We start from the raw sequence: 19,326 nt of genomic DNA, 5'->3' as shown, positions 1-19,326 counted from the left end.
AAGAGCGCCCGACCGCTCTTCCAGAGGTCATGAGTTCAATTCCCAGCAACCACATGGTGGCTCACAACCATCTGTAAAGAGATCTGATGCCCTCTTCTGGTGTATCTGAAGACAGCTACAGTGTACTTATATATAATAAATAAATAAATCTTTAAAAAAAAATAGACTTAGGCTCTAACCAGCATCTGAAAGGAAGAGACAGTGAAGAAGGAAAAGGGACAAATCCTCTGTATGGAACAGTTCTATGTCAACTTGCTCCAAGCTAAAGTCTTCAGAGAGGACAGAGCCTCAATTGAAAAAATGCCTCCATAAGACCAGGCTGTAGGCAAGCCTGTAGGGCATCTTCTTAATTAGTGATTGATGTGGGAGGGCCCAGATCATGGTGGGTGGTGCCATCTCCAGGCTGCCGGTCCTGGGTTCTACAGGAAAGCAGACTGAGTAAGGCATGGGGAGCAGGCCAGTAAGCAGCACCCCTCGTGCCCTTTCCAAGGCTCCTGCCTCCAGGTTCTTGCCCTGCTTGAGTTCCTGCCCTCACTGTGTTGATGCTGTGGAACTGTGAGCAAAATAAGCCCTTTCCTCCCTGAGTTGCTTTGGTCATGGCGTCTCACCACAGCAATGTTAACCCTACCTGAGCCATCATCTTCTAGTGTCAGGACTCTAGTGTCAGGCAAATCAAACGAAGCCTCATGGCCGCTCCATAATGACCAACTGTGAGTGTAACCTTCTACTTAAAGGCTGCTGTTGTCTCTTCTGTTAGTCTCTTCTGTTAGTGAACACACATGCTTCTCTGATAGACTGGATAACACTACAGTAAGGCAAATGTTCCAGACGTATGCGAAGTTCACCTCTCTTAAGTTCCATTGCAATTAATAACTTCAAAGACTGGAGGGATGATCCAGCGGTTAAGAATGGTTCAGCCATGGGCTGGAGAGATGGCTCAGTGGTTAAGAGCACTGACTGCTCTTCCAAAGGTCCTGAGTTCAAATCCCAGCAACCACATGGTGGCTCACAACCATCTGTAATGAGATTTGATGCCCTCTTCTGGTGTGTCTGAAGACAGCTACAGTGTACTCATATATAATAAATAAATATTTAAAAAAAAAAGTTAACTTTAAAAAAAAGGGGTTGGGGATTTAGCTCAGTGGTAGAGCGCTTGCCTAGGAAGCGCAAGGCCCTGGGTTCGGTCCCCAGCTCCAAAAAAAAGAACCAAAAAAAAAAAAAAAAAAAGAATGGTTCGGCCACACACAAATGTCAACCATGGGACAGATTTTGAAGGATCAATTTATCAGAAAGTGTGTCTTGCTAAGAACCTGAGCTTGGCCCGGAGCACTGGCTTTCCATAGCTTATAACCTCTAATTCCTGTCCCAGAGGATCTGATAGCATCTTTTGGCCTTCTTAGTCACCTTCATTCAGATGTACACACACGAGTAAATTTTTAATGTTTTAATCATGTGTATGTGTGCATCTGTGTGTAGGTATATGCACATGAGTGCAGGGGCTCACAAATGGCAGAGGCAGACAGATCCCCTTGAAGCTGGAGTTGCAGGCAGTTGTGAGCCACCTGATGTGGGTGCTGGGAACTGAACTCAGGTCCTTTTAGTTCCATCTGTACACTGGGTTCCACTCTTTCGTTATCAGCACAATGTCTGTGTAGCTAGTGACACAGAACTGGGAATAAGACGTGCATATAAAGATCCCAGGGGATGTTCAGTTAAAGTCAGTGTCATTGTCCCCATGCCCACAGGTGAAGAAGAAAATAAAAGAAGCTCTTCTCCCTCCAGCCTCTGTGACTGCAGCACAACTTCCACATGGATGGGTGGCCTCAGCTTCGAGCACAGTGAGTGACAGCATGCCTCAGGACAGATCACCTTTTCCTCAAGGTCATGGCTGACTGTTGTGACCAAACATGCCCACAGGCAAAGTGTGCCCCTCCATCCTAAGATGATCTTGGCAAAGCTGCCAGAGATATTTTCGACAAAGGATTTGGCTTTGGGTCGGTAAAGCTGGATGTGAAAACAAAGTCATGCAGGGGTGTGGAATTTTCAACATCTGGCTCATCTCTTACAGTGTGGTAAAGTCAGTGGGACCTTGGAGACCAAGTACAAATGCTGTGCGTATGGCCTGACTTTCACAGAGAAATGGAACACGGATAGCACCCTGGGGCAGACAGAGGTCACAAAAGACCAGATTTATCAAGGTTTGAACGTGACATATGAGGGGTTGGGGATTTAGCTCAGTGGTAGAGCGCTTGCCTAGCAAGCGCAAGGCCCTGGGTTTGGTCCCCAGCTCCGGAAAAAAAAAAAAGAAAAGAAAAGGAAAAAAAAAGAAAGTGACATATGATACAACCTTTTCATCAAACACAGAGAGAAAAGTGGTAAAAAATCAAGTCTGCTTACGAGAGGAGATGCATAAATCTTGGCTATGATGTTGACTTTCATCTTCCTGGATCTGCTATCCCTGGGTCAGCTGTCTTTGGTTACAAAAAGGATTAACTTTGCAGTCAGCTACAGGACTGGGGACTTCCGGCTCCACATGAATGTCCATATTGGGACAGATTTTGAAGGATCAGTTTATCAGAAGGCATGTGAGGATTCTGATACTTCAGTAAGCCTTGCTTGGACATCAGGTCCCAACTGCAGTCGTTCTGGTATTGTCACTAAATAGCAGTTGGATCCCACAGCTTCCATTTCTATAGAGGTCAACAGCTCTCACTTAACTGGAGTGGTCTCTGCTCAGACTCTGAGGCTCGCTGAGAAGCCTATACTGTCTGCTCTGGTAGATGGGAAGAGTTTGAATGCTGGAGGCCACAAATTTGGGCATGCCTTGGAGTTGGAGGCTTAATTCAGCTAAAAGGAACCTCTGGGAATGGGTATCAGAAGATTTGGCCTTGACATATTTCCATGTGTCCAGCAGGCTCCTCCTTCCCCCAAAGGTAATAACATCAAAGGATGCTTAAGGAAGAGTTCTATTTTAAATATTTAGACAGTCGCCTATTGGCTGCTTTCTAGTTGGACAGTTATCTAGCGATTAGTGCTGCCACAGTGAAGCTATCTCTACATTATTTAAACGTATTTAACTGTCCAGTGTGCTACCCACCAATGATGAAGTAGACATTTATGAAAACCATACCATTGTTTATGTTCCTTTATAACACTGACTTGTACTGGATGAGCTGGATCGGTGGATGCTTTAAGTTGAGGTAAAACTTTTTTTTTCTGTTATTTTCAACTATCATTAGAATTACCTTGGTGACCACAAACATGACAAATTATGAATAAAACAAGTGTACATAAAAAAGAAAAAGAGAAAGCTAAATTTTAAATACCCTCTTATTGTACATTTACCATATAGCCTGCTTCGGTTCTGTCTTTTAATAAGCTGAAGCTATAAATGCAAACAATGAACCATAGCCAATAGGAAGGATGATCTGAGTCTAAAATAGACCTAATTGCCTCCATAGTCAAAAACGTCCCCTCACTTGAACCACTCTTCTACGAGTGGGAAGACAATGATATGTTTTTATGAAGGTATCTGTCTTAGTCACTGTTCTACTGCTGTGAAGAGACCATGACCACGGCAACTCTTATAAGAGAAAGCATTTAGCTGGGTCTTGGTTACAGTTTCAGAGGTTTAGTCTATTGTTACAGCGGGGGGCATGGCTGCATGCAGGCAGACAATGGAGCAGAGTCAAGAACTACACCCTCATCTACAGGCAGAAAAGAGAACGACACCGAGCCTGGTTTGGGCTTCTGAACCCTCGAAGCCCACCACCAGTGACACACTTTCCCCAACAAATCTCCCAATCCTTTTCAAATGGTGCCATTCTGCCGAAGAGCAGCTTGACATCGCAGGGTAAACAGACAGGCATCGAGGGTGGTGTTGGTCAACATACACTTAAATACTAGGCTACTTGTCCTCTGAAACCACCTGAGTTGGGGGCCCCACTGTCATGAGGGCCCCACATTTCCCACGGCCCTCAGCACTGTCATCCATGCTCCTACTAAAATGGACCATTAAGCCCCACTTAAAACATTCAGCTGCCTCAGAAATTGAGAGCACTGACTGCTATTCCAGGGTTCCAGAGTTCAATTCCCAGCAACCACATGGTGGCTCATGACCATCCGTAATGAGATCCAATGCCTTCTTCTGGTGTGTCTGAAGACAGCGACTTACAATAAACTCACATACATAGAATAAATAAATCTTTAAAAAAATCACCTGCTTTCCTAATCAAAGTCCCAAAGTCTACATCCCAACAACTAGCAGCATGGTTGGACCTATCACTACCACACACCTGGTGCCACCACAGGATCAAAGTCAACTTTGGCTTGCACTGATAAAATACTATAAAATTGGTTAAGATGTGCTAAACAGAAACTTATTGGCACACAGTCTTATAGGCTATAAGTCCAAGGTGGGGGATCTGGCACCTGGTTGGGCCTTCTCATTATGGTATAACATGAAAGAAGGGAATGTGTGGAAAGATTAAGAAAGCAGGCAAGGGGACTGGAGAGATGGCTCAGTGGTTAAGAGCACCGACTGCTCTTCCTGAGGTCCTGAGTTCAAATCCCAGCAACCACATGATGGCTCACAACCATCTGTAATGAGATCTGATGCCTTCTTCTGGTGTGTCTGAAGGCACAGTGTACTCATACAATAAAATAAAATCTTAAAAAATAAATTAAAAAAAAAAAAGAAAGCAGGCAAACGGGGTTGGGGATTTAGCTCAGTGGTAGAGCGCTTGCCTAGAAAGCACAAGGCCCTGGGTTTGGTCCTCAACTCCAAAAAAAAAAAGAAAGAAAAAAAAAAAAAGAAAGCAGGCAAGCTTGGTTCTTTCTTCCTTTTCCTACAGTCACTAGTCCTATCTTAGGGCCCTCTTATGACCATATCTAACCCTAATGGAATTCCTAAGGATCTGTCTTTCAATACTATACTCCTAATAAGTTTAGGGATTAAATATCCAACATAACTTAAAATTCAAACATAGCAAAAGTCAATCAACATGTTATGTACACTTACCCAGAAGTTCTTAAATTTTTCTGCTGGGGACAGCATACCATGACAGGGACTGCCAGCAGCAGGCAGGGATGGAGACATCTCAGAAGCCCGAGGCAGCTCCTTGTAAAAAAAAGATGGCATCTGGGACCCTGAGAAGCAGGAGACACATCCCTCCAGGGGACTGGTCATCTGAAATAAGGGACTGCCTGCAGTAGGTGGGATGGAGACATCTCAATTGCCCTCGGCAGCTCTTCGTAAAAGAAGGGTTCCCATTTCTCCTAACCTTAGCCCTAGACAATGGCTGTATAGATTTCATCTGTGCATGACTACTTTTCAGTTGGCGTTGGTGTGCATAATTATTCTATTATATCTGACTTTCCTACTCCTTTCTCCTTCTGCTCTGGTTAATTTTGTGAAACTAAATGTTCCTTGATGTAATGATTCTTAAAAACACAGGGGCACACACAGCACAGCCCTAATGGCCCAGGTGCATGCTGTGTGTTCTCATCTTGGAAACAATGTAAAAACTGCACAATGGTAGCTCCAGATTAATGCTTGACTTGCAAAGAAAATTTGAAGAAACTATTAGAAAATGAAATAGAGCCAACATTGGGACCCTGAAAAAGGAAAACGTTATTGAAGTTATGAAATAAGTTTCGTACAACATTTGAGAGTGGTTCCTGGATAAGCAAGTATAGAATGCATAAAATTATATATTAGTAAAATATAGTCAAAACACTGGGACTCTTACGAGAGTTATTGTGTGAAATGATCAGAAGTAGAAGTTAGCAGAACTACTGAGTTAAGGGTTAACTTGACTGTTTCTGGTCACTGCCTGTCAGCTTTGCCCATGTCATTTATCATGAGAGTTTCCCAGGAAAATGCAAGTAGCTGACCTCGGAGCTCTGAACTCTGAAGTATAATAAGTCAAAAGTTAAAATAATAAGTTTGCAATTATTTTATTTTTGTCCACAGGCCTGGGAATAGGGGAAGCTTTGGGGAACAATTGTAATTCTTGATTCTTTGTGAGATGTGGTTATTCTTTTGAATTTGATTTGGCAATGGTTATGCAATGTATTTTTTCTACCCTCTTCTGGAGTATCAATAAAAGACAGAGGTGGGGAGAAAAAGGTGAGGGAGTGAGTGGAGAGTGAGTGAGGTGCGCGTGAGGTAAGTGTAGAGTGTGTGGTGTGGAGAGTGAATGAGTGAGTGAGAGAGAATGTGATGAGGGAGAGTATGGTGTGTGTGTGTGTGTGTGTGTGTGTGAGAGAGAGAGAGAGAGAGAGAGAGAGAGAGAGAGGAGAGAGAGAGAGAGGAGTGAGTATATGTGTGAGTGTGTGTACAGAAGAAGTAAAAGAGCACACAGAGTGTGTGTGCGTGTGTGTGTGTGTGTGTGTGGGTATGTGTGTGAAAGGAAGAAATGAGAGCACAACTCCCAGCCTGAAGAGAGACTGAAAGTACATACAGCAAGCTATGAGAGGGGTAGGGAGGGAGGGAGGGAGGAGGAAGAGGGGGAGGGGAGGAAGGAGGAGAGGGGGAGAAGGGGAGAGGGAGAGGGAGAAAGGGAGGGAAAGGGGAAGGGGAGAGGGAAGGGGAGGGAGATGGGGAGAGGGAGAAGAGTCAAAAGAACAGGTTAAAGTATCACCCTTGGAACCCTCCTACATCCTTGGTTAGGATCCCACTGACACCCCTTCTTCCTCTAACTCAAGACTCAGTTGTTTGTTTTTTTTTTTCTTTTTTTCGGAGCTGGGGACCGAACCCAGGGCCTTGTGCTTGCTAGGCAAGTGCTCTACCGCTGAGCTAAATCCCCAACCCCAACTCAGTTGTTTTTAACAAAATTTCAAACATTCAATAGAGACCTGGAAGCCAGATGCCGAGGTGAAAGCCTACTGGTTCAGAGAGGTGGAAGACGCACCCAGCTGACCTTCCTTCCGTAGTTGATATTCCAAGAGAAAAAAATGTCTCCTTCTCCACACCATCTCAAAAACCCTCAAACTACTCAAACATCTCAAAAATCCCCCCTATCTACTTCCTGTGTGTCTCTCTATCCATCCTCCTGACTTCCTCTTGCTCTCTATAAGTTTTCTCCTATGTTCACTCCCTCTGCCTCTTGGCCTATGGTTGACTTTATTTAATCCTGTGTACAATAAACAAAAAGCTCTTGAATTAAAGGTGTATGTGAGTCACACCACAACTAGAAACAAGTTCTTCTAGTAAACAATACAATATCAGGCTTCATGGTGTGATCAAATATCCTGCAACATCCGGCTACATCACTCAAAGGACACTGCATCCTGCCATAAGGACATTTGCTCAACGATGTTCACAGCAGCTTTATTCATAATAGCCAGGGACTAGAAACAACTTGGATGCTCCTCAACCAAAATGGATACAGAAAATGCAGCACATTTACAAATGGTGTATTACTCAGATATTAAAAAAAAATGGCATCATGAAAATTGCAGACAAACAGATAAAACTTAAAAAATGCTACAATCTTCAGATCCAGGGAAGCTAAGTAACAAGGAGGGCTTACAGAGGGCATCTCCTAGTAATGGGGGACATGGAGCCTGAACAGGCCATCTTCTGTTGAAAGAATACAAGAAAAAGCCCCTAAAGTTTTACAAAGCCCCTAGAGTTTTACAAAGCTATGGGAACATAAATCTCTGAAACTTTCTAGGAAGAGAGCCGTTGGCCAAGGACATCTGGTACTTGATGAACGATTCTCGGAAATTTAGAGATAGGGCCTGGAGCTGTCAGAGGGACAGGGACGGTTCCTTGAACTCCAGCTGTGGTAAGTTGATATTTGCTTAAGTTTAAATGAGCCAACCAGGTGCATTCCCTTGGTCCCCTCCCCATCTGCAGTTTTTATGCTTAAAAAATGCGAGCGCAATGCAGCTCGGGGCTCCTGCGTGAGTTACGGGTTGAGCCTCAGTATACTGAATAAAGCCTCTTGCTGATTGCATCAATAACCGCCTCCGGCTGGTGATTGGAGGTCACCGATATCTCTAGTGACTGAGTGAGTGTCTCCTTTCAGGGAGCTTTCACTGTAACCAGGAAAGAATTCTAGTGAAGGGATTGGGACACCAACCCAGCCACAAAACCGTCAACCTACAATTTGTCCTGCCTGCAAGATATGCTGGGGTAATAGTAGTACAGAACTTGTGTGAATGGCCAACCAATGACTGGTCCAACTTGAGACCCAAGCCCCGAGAGGGAAGCCATACTTGACACAGCCTGGAGGGCCAGGAACCAGAGGCAGGATGGCCCAGAGATGAAACCAAACATGACTGGGGGAATGGGGGGGGGAGCTAATTACCTAAGAAAAGATTGTTGATTGACAGAGGGGTCAAGGACACCACAACATCACAGCTCACAGTATCAACTAACCAGGGCTCATAGGGGTGCACAGAGACCAGATCAACAATCATGGAGCCTGTATAGGTCTGGCGTAGGTCCTCTGCATATATGTTATGGTCATGTAGCTTGGTCTTCTTGTGGGACTCCTAACAGTGGGAGTGGGAGCTGTCCCTGACTCAGCTGCACTTGGGACCCTTTTCTCCTACTGGATTGTCTTATCATATATAGATTATATATGATATATATATATATATATATATATATATATATATATATATATATGACAGTGATTGTCTTATCATGAGTATATAGGTCTACAAGAGCTCGCTGGAAATGGGCCCATCACTGGAAAATAAAGGCTGCTGTGGGTAATTTACTTATATGGAATAAAACACATCCTCTTTTGTCTGTTGTTTATTGAAACATGCTTTCTCGTGTCTCAACAAGGTTAATAAAACATCCTTTTGTCGGCGCCCGTGCTACCGTGGTACGGAGAATCAGGTGTAGGCCTGCGGGTTTTAAGAAAAAGACACCTTCTCGGGTCATTCGTATTACAAGAATGCCAAATCTTTTACTTGATTCACTGAATATAAACCCTAAGTTCACTGGGTGGAAAATTCCAGGAAGCACAGTGGAAAAACCGGTTTATGCCCTCCAGAACAAAGAAAAAGGAACAAAAGATAGGAACTGATTATCACCCAGATGTACCACCCAGGTGTGTCGCTTCAGGGCCTGGGCATTTTTTTGTTAGGAACAAAAGGCTTCCACAAGCAGCAGCAAGGCTTCAGCTGTGGTCAAACACTGACGGGGGTGGGAGGGTGGGGTGGAGGGGGGTGTCTGACATTCTATGTCCTCCATAGCCATTTTGCTGGTCTCCAATGCAGACTTGTCTTTTAAGGTGCTATGGAGAACAGATGTATGGACTGCTGAAAAGGTTTTATCAAAACTTCTATGCTGTATTATTAACTAGCCATTATTTGGTAATAGAATTGGGGCCACCACTTTGATGTTCTGCCTATCCTGATCTGGGGGGAATTAACCTTTCCTGCCTGGCCTCTCCCCCTGTCTTTGTCCTTCCTGCCCATCCCCCTTTCCTTTCTTCCCATTTATACTGTTTATTTTTTTTCATTGCTTTCCTGGGCCTGAGGGGTACTAGGAGGAGATGGTTCTGGTTTGTTCTTCTGAGGTAGGGTCTCACTATGTAGCAGAGTCTGTTACTAACTGCAACTCTCCTGCCCCAGTCTCCTTAGTCTAGGGACCACACCCGAGACCCAAGTGTGATCCACCCCTCTCTGAGCCACAGCTTCCTGCACCATTCCTTTCTGCCCAGCTGGCATGAGCTCTGCCAGGCCTGCAGCCCCTACCAAGCCTATGGAGCACCTGACTCAAAGCAGTTTCCCCCTCTTGGTTCAAGCAGCACAGCCTATGGTCCACCTGGGCAGAGGAATCTATGTGGAAGAGGGACAGGGGTTCCAGGCTACAGGACAGCACAGGCTTCGGTGTCTTTGAGCACATTCAGTTCATAGTTCAACCTGTCCAGCCAGGCTCTTGGCATGGCCAGGCAGAGATCCAAGTGCTCATGAATCTGCCTATCCCAGACTTGGCTGTGGCTTGGCTCATGGAAACTTGAATTTAAGGATGAAAGGTAAACAGGGGGGGGGGGGGGGGTTGTCCCCAGTCTCCCTGGCTGGAGTCAATGAGGAGGGGACCCAGGGATGTAGGAGTGGGTGTGGAATTTTCCACAAGATCCCCAGGACTTGTCAGAGTTCCCAGGGCCTAATGACAACTGGGCCTCTGCAAAGGGACGACATGTCAGGGTGAGAAAGACAGCCCCATGCATGGATGTCACTGTGTCCTAACAGGTGCTTGCTACAGCCTGTGAAAGCAGTCCCTGAGGTCTTCAACTCCTTAGTTTGCAGTCCCCAGGACCAGCCTTCAGGCTGGCCTAGCCTTGGAGAAGGAAACCTTTGGCTTCAAGAAGCAGAGCATGGCCATCCGGGAAGGGCTACACCAAATGGGCCACATTCTTGACCCTCTGTAGGAAGCGGGTACTAGGACTCAGAGGAGAGCATCCCAGCACCCACAGGGACCCCAGAGCAAGCTGGGTAAGGGAGAGTGGGAGATAACTATGGAGAATTTGTCTTCCTACCTATACTACCTGTAACCAATCAAGTGACGGGAAAAAAAAAACAAAACAAAACAATGAACAGGCTGGGTTGTACCTCTGCCTCTTTCTGCCATCTGGTGGCAACAAGGCAGAAAGACATGAGCATGTGACAAATAGGGGAAAGAAAGCTATTGTTTGGCCACCAGGTGACCCTATCCCACATCAGTCTGGGAAACCATCCATTGTATCCCAAAGCTCTTGGTCCTGCCTCTACCATCTCTCTCTGGACAAGGTTCCAACCACCTCCTACCAGCTGGACCCCTAAGTCACTAAGCTGCAGAAATAGAAGGACTATGTAAGGCCCACAGTCACAAGGGACCATCATGCTGCAGAGGCTCACTCTCCAAGATGTAGCAAGCCTGACCCCAACAGGTGAGCAGAGTAGGGAAGGGAGCTGGGCTTTGGGGTAAGTAGGCTCCAGAGGAAGGAACAACTTAAACCCTCATTCCAACCTTTGGTCTACAGAGGACCACAAAGAACTAATATCTCCCCACACCAAGACCATGCAGGAGGAAGGTAAAGCCTGGTGCCAACCAGGGAGCCTTGTCTCCCAGGAAGATATTTCACAGTGCTGACAACCTACCAGATCATCTTGTAGGAGAGACTGGAGCAGAGACAATGATGGGTCAGTGACCACAGCTTGACCCAGACTGCTTAGCCATGCAACCTCTTACCCTTTTTTTTTTTAAGATGTATTTATTTATTTATTTAATACACTGTAGCTGTCTTCAGACACACCAGAAGAGAGCATCAGATCCCATTACAGATGGTTGTGAGCCACCATGTGGTTGCTGGGATTTGAACTCAGGACCTCTGGAAGAGCAGTCAGTACTCTTAACCCCTGAGCCATCTCTCCAGCCTGACTTTACATTAGTATCCTAAACTAGGGCTTAGAGCCTCAGAAACCAATGAAGCCTTTCATTTTTTAACTCATTCAATGTGGCCACACTGAATAATTCTCTTTTCTCTGCTTTTCATGATCACTCCTCTCTATGGGTGCTGTACTAGACACCTCCAAGTCTGTCTTGTTGGGGCTTCCAAAGCCCAGTCAATTACTCTAAAAATTCAGGTAACATCAGATGCCTTTTAGAAGTCTGGAACAAGATGTCATAAAAGCTGACAGACAGGGGGCTGGAGAGATGGCTCAGCAGTTAAGAGCACCCGACTGCTCTTCCAGAGGTCATGAGTTCAATTCCCAGCAACCACATGGTGGCTCACAACCATCTGTAAGGAGATCCGATGCCCTCTTCTGGTGTATCTGAAGACAGCTATAGTGTACTTAAATATATAATAAATAAAATTAAAAAAAAAAAAGCTGACAGACAGTAAGATGCAGAAAGGAGACAGACCGGAAATGAAGGCAGAGATGTCAAACTGGCATCCTGCTTCCCCCACCCCAGCCCCCTTAGCTATCTCATGGCCCAGCGAGCCAATGTAAGAGCAGTTTCTCAATGCCTGCTCTATGGCCATGGACAAGAAAGTTTCACTTTTTTCAGACAGGGTCTTGTGTATCCAGACTGACCTTCAACTCTCACTCTGCCCATCCTCCTCCTCTCAGCTGCCAAGAGCTGGGACTACAGGTGAGCATTACCAAGACACTTCCCTAAGCCAGCTTAGATACTCTCGTCTGAGTGAATAGCATAGCAGTGCTTGAGGGGCTCACTCCCCTGCGCCTCAGGATGAAGCAAGGGTGGTAATAGAGCACGGGTGCACTGTCTTGCTTGCCTGGACCGGGCATTGATGGGGTTAGAGGAACATGCTCCCAACCGTATCCAATTTCTCTCTATCCAGTGCTTCATCCTCAGGCTCCCAAGCTCCCTTAGAGGGGTGCTACATGGGAAAAAGTGCAGGCAAAGAGCTGTCAAGAACCCAGGACCCAGGAGTTCAGGTCGCTCCCTCCTCCCATTTGGAGCACCCCTCCCATGCCCAAGCAATCCTAGCCTAATGCTGAATGACCAGCATCTTAAACAAAGACTTGGACTGGGGAGAATCTTTATCCAGGGACCCAGAAAAATCCATTAAAAGGCCCTCCCCCCCCCAGTAGGATGTAAAGGTAAGAAGCTACTGGTCAAATGATAAATCTGTAGTTCTTGAGGATGTTCTGGGGGTTTCGGGCCATGAAGACTCCCTAATGGGTTGGCTTTGGACCCTACCTCCTGTTTCCCTAGTAACACCAGAAAGGTAAACAGCAGCTCTGCGATTCATCAGGACTTAAATTGCAATCTAGGAGTTGGAGAGATGGCTCAAGGGTCAAGGTTAAAACACCTCTTAGTTTTCCAGAGGATCCAAGCTCACTTCTCAACTACCCCATCAGCTGGCTCACACACACCTCTAATTCTAGTTTGAGACTCTGAGGGCTACTGCATGCACGAGGGGCACGTAAGCTCACACAGGAAATATACGCCCACATAAATAAGATAAACAATTATTATTTTAAGTTAAAAATGATGTCTGGTGCTAGCAAATCTGCAAGGAATTTTTTTCTGGTAACATAAAAACCAATGGCCATTTGTGCTAAAAACCCAAGAGTACTATCTCACAAAAGTGAAGTCAAATACATAGACAGCCATAGCACAAAAGAGTTGCCCCTGGTGGCAGGGGCACAGGGGACTTGGCCCTGCCAAACATCTGCTGTGAAGTAGCCTGGGATGGGGGAATGGGGTAGGGTTACAGAGGTCCATACCCTCTGCCCCTCACCCTGGACACCTGAGGCAGTTGGGAGAGCTGACCCTGAGGTCATGAGTAGGTGAGCTGGCCCTGCCCCTCCACTGGCTACAGCACTCAGGAGAGTGGGCCCTGTACCTCAGCTGGGCAGCACAGTGTAGCCGGCTCTAGAAGCATGGGTGTGGATGAACTGGCCCCAAGGGCATAAGAGCAGGACAACCAACCCTGCCTCCTTCTGATGGAGGCATTGGGTAGCCTAGCAGAAGCAGTGCTGGAGAACTTGTTTTCATGGTGCTGATAGGGAAGATCTGGTGGGCTGACCTCTGACTGCCATGTGCACACACACACACACACACACACACACACACACACACACACACACCAAAAACCCCACCTATAAGCTAGAACAAAAAAAATTAATGAAAATAAATAAGACCCTATTAAGGGTTGGAGAGATGGCTCAGTGGTTAAGAGCACTGACTGCTCTTCCAAAGGTCCTCAGTTGAAATCCCAGTAACCACATGGTGGCTCACAATCATCTGTAATGAGATCAAATGCTCTCTTCTGGTGTGTCTGAAGACAGCTACAGTATATATATACATACATATATATACATATGTATATACATGTATACATATATACATATGTATATGTATATGTATATATATATAATCTTTAAAAAACAAAAAAAAAATGGGCTGGAGAAATGGCTCAGCAGTTAAGAACACAGACTGCTCTTCCAGAGGTCCTGAGTTCAATTCCCAGCAACCATATGGTGGCTCATAGCCATCTCTGTAATGGGATCTGGTGCCCTCTTCTGGTGTGTCTGAAGACAGCAACAATGTACTCACATACATAAAGTAAATAAATCTTTAAAAAAATTGTTTAAAAAAAGACCCTATTAAAATATAATGAACATGCAGGAAATTATACATAAGGGTGAAACCAAAAGAATCTTGTACTCCTGATCTCTGAATTGATCCACCCAAAAATCTGTGTCATCTGTGAAGGACTGAGATGTGTGAAAGGGCCAGTCCTGCTGTTCCAAAGCTGCAGGGTCTCCATGACACAGAGCAACGTCAGGAAAGCTGGGAGGAGTTCCGGTGAGGACCCAATATCGATGGTATAGCAGAAGCCAGAGATTTTGAACCAGACCAATGACTCACTGCAATGAACATTTGCAAGTGAAGATGTGTGGACAGAGGGATAAACTATGGGACACACTGTGACATGCTGTAACTTCCACGATGAAATGGTTTTTTATGCTTTGTTCTCTCTCTCTCTCTCTCTCTCTCTCTCTCTCTCTCTCTCTCTCTCTCTGTGTGTGTGTGTGTATGATGCAAGCGTGGGCATACTTGTGTCACAGTACATATGTGGAGGGAGGTTGAGAACAATTTTTGTGAGTTGGCTCTCTCCTTCCACCTTTATACAGGGTTCTGGGGTCCAAACTTGGGTGTTACTCTAAGCCATTTGGGCAGTTTTAGGTTTGGGGGAGACCAAGGTCTCACTCTGTAATCCGGGCTGTCTTAAACTTCTGATCCTCTTGCTTTACCAGTGTGTTGGGATTTCAGTTGTGTGTCCTCACGCCCTGGGCACACCTAAGATTTTCATTAAAAAACATTTTGTCGGGGGCTGGAGAGATGGCTCAGCGGTTAAGAGTAATCTGTGAAGGACTGAGATGTGTGAAAGGGTTACACGCTGCTCTTCCAGAGGTCCTGTGTTCAATTCCCAGCAACCACATGGTGGCTCACAACCATCTGTAAAGAGATCTGATGCCCTCTTCTGGTGTGTCTGAAGACAGCTACAGTGTACTTATATATAATAAATGAATAAATCTAAAAAAAAAATATTTGTCGGGGGCGGGGGAAGGATGGAGGGGAACAGCCATATAGAAGGGGAGGGGGAGAGGTTAGGGGGATGTTGGCCCGGAAACCAGGAAAGGGAATAACAATTGAAATGTAAATAAGAAATACCCAAATTAATAAAGATGGAGGAAAAAAAAAAACCATTTTGTCGGTAGTCCATAGTTTTTTTTTTTTTTAAATAAGGGTATTGCTTAAGAGGAAAAACATGGAACCCAACTCAATGCTCGTGGTTCATGGGATCCTGCCTCCAAATAATTAATGGAACTATTTCCCTCCTGCTTTGATAATCCTGGCAAAACGCGAGAAGACTGGTTGTTCCTGGACAGGGGTCTGGACGTAGAGGAGTACGCATTCTCAATTGGCTGCCATAACGGTCCGCCCTCCCTGGACCAGTCGGTGTCATGTGATCACGGAGTCAGCTGACCTGGGTCAAGCCGGAAGAAGCCCTGGATTGGGTCTCCTGACATCATGGTGAGGGATTAGGGAAGATGGGAAACTGGGTATCGGGCAAGTAAGGGATTCGGTGACTCCAGGAGCGTAAGGAGACAATCTTTACTGGAGCCTTTTTGGGTGCGGCGGATCGGCGGAGTCCGCAGGCGCAGCCGCGCTTCCCTGCGTCCATCCTTGGCCCGGAGGGTCCCACCTCCCGGATTCTCCAACTCTCCACGGCCCCGAGGACCTCCCGGGGGCGCCCTCTTCCCGGGCTGCAGAGTGGCAAGACGAGAACATGCTTTGGACTGGTTAGGAAACCTCTCCTTGCTTTCCAGAGCTAGGGAGAGGTTTTTGTTTTTGTTTGGATTGGATTGAGTTTTTTTTTATTCCATTCATTCAGGAGCTGCGTGCTGAGTGTCCAGCCTACAATAGGCATCGGGATTTCAGCCGCCTAAAGGGAGGGCAAATCAGAAGCAAGAATTGGCAGGCGTAGGTCCTTCTCCAACCGCAGAGGCTTTCCTGAACCGTGAGCTCAGTGTTAGGACTCTTGAAGATGCGGCCCTGTGAAGGGTAGTTTGTGTTACCCGGATGAGAGGCAGAGTCAGTGTCCTCAGTCAAGAAACCGCTGTGGAGCCTCTGAAAGACCCAGGCTCCCTGAGAGTGTACATCCTGTCTCGCTAGAGCTTGGTGAAGATCAGGCAAGACAAGCAAAGATTAGGTCTTGCTAGGGCTTGGATCGCCACTATCAAAAGAGCGAGCATTCCCTCTGGCTGCCCAAAGTGCTTTGTTAACTAGATTATGGGAAGTGGAATCTGGTGCTGTTCCTCAATGGTAGACATGCCCGAGGCTCTGACTTTGAGCCCCAGCACTGCCAACAAGCCTACAAATACCTAGGATCAGAAAGGGCCCAGAGGTGAAGGCAGGAGTGGGGCTGGGGTAACAAGTAGCATCAAGCAAGTTGTTGGGACTAGAGCATGGCCGACACTCAGGGAGAATTGTCACCGATTGATGTCTATTGAGCAGAGAGAGTAAAAGTCAGAAGAGGTCATGTGGCAGTGTGAGCAGGGAGAGAGTTCTCAGGGCAGTCCGGACTTAGGGGAGAACAAAGAGTACTCATTTCCTCACAGGCAGCCCGACTTCCTACCTTACCCTCTCTTACAGAGGTTCCGGTTCTGTGGCGATCTGGACTGTCCCGATTGGGTCCTAGCAGAGATCAGCACACTGGCCAAAATTGTTAAGTGCCCTGGTTCACTTAGGGTTGGGAGGAGAGCGGCCTGAGGGTGGAAGGAGGAGATTGGGACTGGGAGCTGGGGGCGGGCTGCGGTGGTGAAAGGATCTCCCTGAGGATGGCATCTCCATGCTCTGTGGCCTTGTCACGTGGCTGGCCCTCCTTCAGCCAGTCCCCCAGCAATGAGGGGTAAGGTAGGTTAGTCTTGCTGAAACCGGGACGTCCTTTTCAGTCCTCTGTGAAGCTGCGGCTACTGTGTAGCCAGGTGCTAAAGGAGCTTCTGGGACAGGGGATTGACGTGAGTACAGGACCCAACATCGCACTGTCCGATAACCTTATGAGGCCCGGAACACTCTGTTCTTCAGCCTCCCCCCTTGGGTATCCCCTTCTTTCTCTAGCCCCAGCCCATTCTCACCACAGGATGTGGGCCAGGGGCAAGGGGCTGGTGACAGGGCTCTGGTACCCCCATAGGATCTCCTTTCCCCATAGTATGAGAAGATCCTGAAGCTTACTGCTGATGCCAAGTTCGGTGAGTACCCTGAGCTGGGAACCACAGCCTTCCGTGACCCTCCTGCTTCAGTGGTGAATAGTATGGGGAAAAAAACCATATTGTCAGCCCTGTCCACACCCTCTGCCACCACCTGCCAGTCCCATAGCAATTAATGGGGTTTAAGAGATTTGGGGGGCTGGAGAGATGGCTCAGGGGTTAAGAGCACTGACAGTTCTTCCAGAGGTCCTGAGTTCAATCCCCAGCAACCACATGGTGGCTCACAACCATCTGTAGTGGGATCTGATGTCCTCTTCTGGTGTGTCTGAAGACAGCTACAGTGTACTCATATATAATAAATAAACCTTTAAAAAAAAAAAGAGAGAGAGAGATTTGGGGCCCAAAGCTGGAGATGAGGGCAGGAAGGTGGTTGGGGCCTCACTGACATCCCTTGCATCCCCTGCGGGTCTCTAGAGTCTGGAGATGTGAAGGCCACGGTTGCAGTGCTGAGTTTCATCCTCTCCAGCGCCGCCAAGCATAGCGTGGACAGTGATTCCTTGTCCAGTGAGCTGCAGCAGCTGGGGCTGCCCAAAGGTACAGTGAAAGCAGGCAGGAGGGAGACCCCAGGGTAGGGGTTCCTGGAAAATGCTCTTCTTGGCCCTGAGATGGTCCCAGTCTTCTGTGGGCTCTGCAGCCTGAGACCCAGCTCTTGAGCCCAGTGCCAGTCTCCACTGGCCACCTCAGCAGAGCCCCCCTCAGAGCTCCATCTGCCTGCAGAGCATGCCACCAGCCTGTGCCGCTGTTATGAAGAGAAGCAGAGCCCCCTACAGGAGCACCTTCGGGCCTGTAGCCTACGTGGTGAGTATGAAAACAGCCTGGCGGGCCTGGGCTGTGCTCTAAAAGGTCCATGCACAAGCCAAATGCTATTGCTCCTGGGGAAGCCCTAACCACAATTACACACAGAGTAGTTGAGTTTAGATCTGTCCAAGGATCTCATGGCCATGGCCTGAGCTTTCTTTTCTCTGAGGTTCATGGTGAATATTCTCATACCTGTCCTACAACAGGCCTCGCTTGGAAGGCAAGAGCTTTGTAGGTCCCACAACCTGGAAGGGTTTGAGCGGAGCATCATTGTGGGCTAAGGTAGAGAACTTCGTGGCTTGCCTGGTTGCTAACTGCCTAACTTCTTGCCTGCAGTGAACAGGCTGGCCAGCGTGGGCTGGCGGGTAGACTACACCCTGAGCTCCAGCCTGCTACATTCTGTGGAGGAGCCCATGGTACACCTGCAGCTACAGCTTGTGCCTGCTCCAGGTTCCCTGGCCCAACACGTTTCCATGTCCCTCTCAGCAGACAAGTTCCAAGTTCTCCTGGCAGGTAAGGCTGGACCTGCAGAGGTTGGAGCCCCTCCTGGGTCTGGCTGACTTGGAACTGGCTATAAAGGCCAGGCTGGCCTCAGACTTGCCTCTGCTCCTTACCACTGCTCATGCACCCTCCTGTTTACTGCAGAACTGAAGCAAGCCCAGACCCTGATGACTGCTTTGGGCTGAGAAGGGTGTTCCTAGCCTCTGTGGAGCCGCCCTGCCTGCACTGAGTGGCTCCCCTCCACACTCCTCTTGCAAGGGTGGCCCTTGGCCTCTTGAGTCCTGGGTGGGGCTACTGGGGATCGTCCCCAGAATTGCCTTCTTTCTTTTGAAAGAAAGTACTTGTCAACCATTGTTATGGGCAATAAGAATAAACAAGTGTACAGCACTGTGTATGGGTCTTGCTTGGCTTTTGTTGATGATTTTGACACAGGAGTCCAGATGCCAGGTTGGACTCCAATTTGGTGATCTAGTTGACGTTGATCTTAAACTTTTACTCTTCCTGCCTTTCCATCTTGAGTTCTGAGATTGCAGTCATGCGCCACTGACGTGGTTGGGGTTCCATTGCTGCTCTCAAGAGACACCATGACCAAGGCAGCTCTTATAAAAGACAACATTTCATTGGAGCTGGCTTACGGTTTCAGAGGGTTAGTCTGTTATCATCGTGGTGGGAAGCATGGCAGCATCCAAGCAGACATGGTGCCAGAGAAGCCAAGAGTTCTACCTGTTGATGCACAGGCAGCAGAAAGAGTGTGTCACACTAGGC

General features: G+C 47.2%; 1 protein-coding gene and 1 pseudogene across 2 annotated transcripts; both read left to right on the top strand.

The window, feature by feature from the left end:
* Positions 1 to 1,884: 1,884 nt before the first annotated feature.
* On the top strand, positions 1,885 to 2,842 carry Vdac2-ps2 (voltage-dependent anion channel 2, pseudogene 2; annotated as a pseudogene).
* Positions 2,843 to 15,486: 12,644 nt separating this feature from the next.
* On the top strand, positions 15,487 to 18,953 carry Commd4 (COMM domain containing 4). Of its 2 annotated transcripts, NM_001401178.1 has the most exons (8): positions 15,487 to 15,526; positions 16,649 to 16,720; positions 16,948 to 17,013; positions 17,205 to 17,244; positions 17,677 to 17,796; positions 17,980 to 18,060; positions 18,397 to 18,573; positions 18,706 to 18,953. In NM_001401178.1, exons 1-8 carry the CDS (start codon positions 15,524 to 15,526, stop codon positions 18,744 to 18,746), a joined length of 600 nt encoding a protein of 199 aa, NP_001388107.1. In that variant the 5' UTR covers positions 15,487 to 15,523; the 3' UTR covers positions 18,747 to 18,953. The 2 variants fall into 2 exon arrangements, with proteins under 2 accessions (NP_001388107.1, NP_001102232.1); NM_001108762.1 differs by lacking the exon at positions 16,948 to 17,013 and having other exon boundaries at positions 15,496 to 15,526.
* Positions 18,954 to 19,326: the final 373 nt, after the last annotated feature.

Source organism: Rattus norvegicus, chromosome 8 (genome assembly GCF_021556685.1).
Source record: "Rattus norvegicus strain SHRSP/BbbUtx chromosome 8, alternate assembly SHRSP_T2T, whole genome shotgun sequence".
Taxonomy (NCBI): Eukaryota; Metazoa; Chordata; class Mammalia; order Rodentia; family Muridae; genus Rattus; species Rattus norvegicus.
Note: the sequence above shows the minus strand (reverse complement) of the source record. Positions and strands in the feature narration are given on the sequence as shown.